The sequence below is a fragment of the Aplysia californica genome, unplaced genomic scaffold, assembly GCF_000002075.1.
Source record: "Aplysia californica isolate F4 #8 unplaced genomic scaffold, AplCal3.0 scaffold00038, whole genome shotgun sequence".
NCBI classification, from domain to species: domain Eukaryota; kingdom Metazoa; phylum Mollusca; class Gastropoda; order Aplysiida; family Aplysiidae; genus Aplysia; species Aplysia californica.
The window spans coordinates 315,125-318,893 of record NW_004797308.1 but is presented as its reverse complement, the minus strand read 5'-3'; the positions used below and the strand labels follow the sequence as shown (position 1 = coordinate 318,893).

Here is a 3,769-nt window from a genome sequence, read left to right as displayed (position 1 = left end):
ACCAACAACAGCACACGACGATGAAGAAGTAGAGCATTTCTACATCCAACGCCAAGAAATACTGGGCGAAACACCGAAGAAGGATATCATTGTGGTACATGGCGACTGGAATGCTAAAATCGGGGAAGATGCAATGAAAGAATGGGAAGGCATCTGTGGACCCTACTGCAATACCAACACCAATGATAGAGGTCTATGGGCTCCTGGAATTTGCCAGCTATAACAACCTAAACCTGATGAACACTTTCGGCCCTCACAGATCATTAAGAAGATGGACGTGGTGCAGTCCAAGCGGATATTTACATCAGATAGACTACATCATGGTCAAGCGTCGCTTTCATAGCAGTGTCAACATTGCCAAGACCAGAAGTTTTTCAGGAGCAGACATCGGCAGTAATTACAACCTTGCATTGATGACATTCTCACGGCGTCTTAAAACGTGCAGGAAACAAGGCAACACCAGGATCAAGTTCAACTTTCAAAGACTCAAAGACCCAACAATATTAAAATGTTTTCAAGCAAACATAGGAGAAAAGTTTGCTCCACCCCTAGTGCTAAATCAAGATGATACAGAAGTTAACTCCCTGACAAACACCTTTAACACCACCATGACAGAAACAGCAAATGAGCCCCTTGGGAAACATCGCGTGAAAAAGATGCTCTGGGTCACAGATGACATCTTTGACCTATGTGACAAACGAAGAGCTCTGAAGAACAAGAACAATGAACCAGAAGGTGCAAAAGAATACAGATACATGAATCTGCAAGTGAAAAAGAGAATGAGAGGAGCTAGACTGAAGTGGATTGAAGAACATAGTGAAGAAGTTGAAGACAGCCTGGATCAAAACAACAGTAAAAAGGCTTACCAAATCATCAAAGACCTCACAAGTACCAAACAAGGGCGGACCACTTCAATACAAAGTAAAGAAGGGAAATATCTAACGGAGGAACAAGAAGTTCAGACCCGGTCGACAGAATATTGCTCTGAACTGTACACCCACAAAACCACAGGAGATCCAAGAGTGCTCAATGTCTCTCAATCAAAAGACAGTGACAAAAGCAGTATCTTAAGTGAAAAGATAGTGGCAGCAGTCTCATCATTGAAGAAAGGGAAATCAGCTGGAATAGACAACATCACAGCAGAAATAGTTCAAGCAGGTGGATATTCTGTGATAGACATGCTATGGATAATCTGCAATAAGATCAGGCAGACAGGCGAATGGCCAAAGTCATGGACTCAATCTTTGATCATCACCCTTCCCAAGAAAGGCAATCTTCAACAATGCCAAAACTATTGTACTATTAGCCTGATTAGCCATCCTAGTAAAGTAATGTTAAAGTCATCCCCAACAGACAGAAGCCACAAGCAGAGAAAATCATAACAGAAGAACAGGTAGGCTTCAGTACAGGGTGTAGCACAACTGAACAAATATATGCAACTTGAGAATCATCATGGAAAAGTACCTCCGACACTAACAGGAGCTTCACGTATTTATGGACTTCAAAAAAGCTTTTGACAGAGTATGGCAGGAAGCGCTGTGGGCAACCATGAACTTATACAACATCAACGCCAACCTGATCAAAGTTATAGAAAAGTTATACAGCAAAGCTACGGGCGCAGTCTTTACCAACAGCAACATTGGGGCATGGTTCCGAACAATAGTGGGAGTACGCCAGGGTTGTCAGCTCTCACCCACTCTTTTCAACATTTTTTTGGAGAGGATCATGACAGATGCACTTGAAGATCACGAAGGAACAATCAGTGTTGGGAGCAGAACGCCTAATAACTCACGTTTTGCAGACGGCATAGGCGGCCTTGCGAGACAAGAGCAAGGACTAGTGAGCTTAGTAGACCGTCTTGAAAAGACCACAACCTACAGCATGGAAATCAGTGCTGAGAAGACGAAACGGGTGTTTAACAACAGCAAGAATATCACAGTGAACATCCAGGTCAACAACCAAAGGCTTGAGACCGTACGCAGCTTCAAATACCTGGATGCAATAGTAACAGACGAAGGATCAAAACTAGAAATAATCTCCAGAATAGCGGAAACTTCAGCAGCATTGACCAAATTGAAAACAATCTGGAACGACAGAAATATCACCATCAGACCAAAGATTAGACTGATGCGAGTCCTGGTCATGTAAGTATTTTTATGCGTGTGAAACCTGGACCTTGAATGCAGACCTTGAAAGAAGGATCAAAGCTATGGAGAAGAGATGCTTCAGAAAAATCCTTCATATCTAATACAAAGATCACACCACAGAATTAAATGATGAAGTCAAACAACAAATCAAAAATGAAATCGGACCATACCCTGACCTTCTCACTCTGGTCAGGAAATGCAAACTGCAATGGTATGGACACATCATCCGTTCATCCGGCCTTGCCAAGATGATCCTGCAGGGCAGCTTCCAGGGGAAAAGGAGCAGAAGCAGACCGAAAAAGAGTTGGGAGGACAACATCAAGGAATGGACAGGCGCTCCAACGGACATCCAGTCTACGGGATAGGTGAAGGTGACGGTGAACATTGTTCTGTCGTCTGCTTTCGTCTGCACTTTCTACCCCCATCCCTCACCTCCTTTGTCCTTTCTCTGGGCTTCTGACACTTACTGCAGCCTTTCTAATGCTACTCCTTGGTTCCTTCTGTCTTTCAGCCACACCCCTGATCTTATGATAGGTACGATCTACACCTAGCCTTCTCGGATAAGTCGACAACTCTCTGAGGTCTCGTGCGCAAGTTGTGCACGTTAAAGATCCCTTAAATTGGTTGTCCGAAGTCGATTTATAAGAGTGGGCTTCGGCCGCCGCCCGGGTAAAATTCAAAATATCCTACCAACTGAAAATATTTAATGTGTCCCGCGCCCTCAAATGACCTTATGCTGTTGCGGGCGCCGTAAAACACAAACAAAAAAGAATTTAACGGGGTGGTGGGGGGGGGGGGGTATGACACCCCACCCCCCGGCCCGTATGTCCTGTTTACAGTCCATCAAAGGTGATAGTGGGAGGGTGTACGTTTTAATTGTTGTTACAGTATGTCAGAAAGGGGCCGGGGGTTCCCGGAATGCCAAGAATGTGTCTGAGTCTGAGCCTACACACTTCGCTCGGTGGGCCCAGGTCTGAGTGTTCTAGCAGGGTCTACGAGGGTAATAACAGCTACATGTACATAAGGCATGCTGTAGAGCGTGGACATAATGCGCTTTTATAAAAATGCAATGATGATGATGATGATGATGATGATGATGATGATGATGATGATGATGATGATGATGATGATGATGATGATGACATGATGATGATCATGATGATGATCATGATGATGATGTTCCTAAGTTCTGTTACAGTTGTAGGGAGATTGAGGTATGTCCCTATGTCTTGTTGCAGAATGTCATAGGGAGATAAGGGTGTAGAGGCTACTGCCTTACGTCCTGTTACTGTTACATAGCCCAATGTTCGTCCTGTTATGGTATGTCATAGGGAGGTTGAGGTATGTCCTTATGTCCGGTGACAGAATGTCACTGGGAGATTGAGGTTTTGAGGTTTGTCCATATGTACTGTTACAGTATGTCATGATTAGGGTATGTCCTTAGGTTATCTCCTATGTTCTGTTATGGTATGCCATTGGTTGAGCTATGTCCTATATCGTGGTTATTCTATATCACAGGGAGATTGATGTATGTCCTATGTCATTCCAGGTTATGTGTACGGTATTCTAAAAGTAAAAGGCTATGCGTGTGGTTAACCATTCTATACGGTTTTGGGGGGGGG

The 3,769-nt window shown here is 44.0% G+C and overlaps 1 protein-coding gene across 1 annotated transcript; it reads left to right on the top strand.

Annotated features, from left to right (window-relative positions):
* Positions 1–320: 320 nt before the first annotated feature.
* LOC106014226 lies at positions 321–2,148 on the top strand. Its single transcript, XM_013091488.1, has 2 exons — positions 321–1,158; positions 1,511–2,148. Exons 1-2 carry the CDS (start codon positions 321–323, stop codon positions 2,146–2,148), a joined length of 1,476 nt encoding a protein of 491 aa, XP_012946942.1.
* Positions 2,149–3,769: the final 1,621 nt, after the last annotated feature.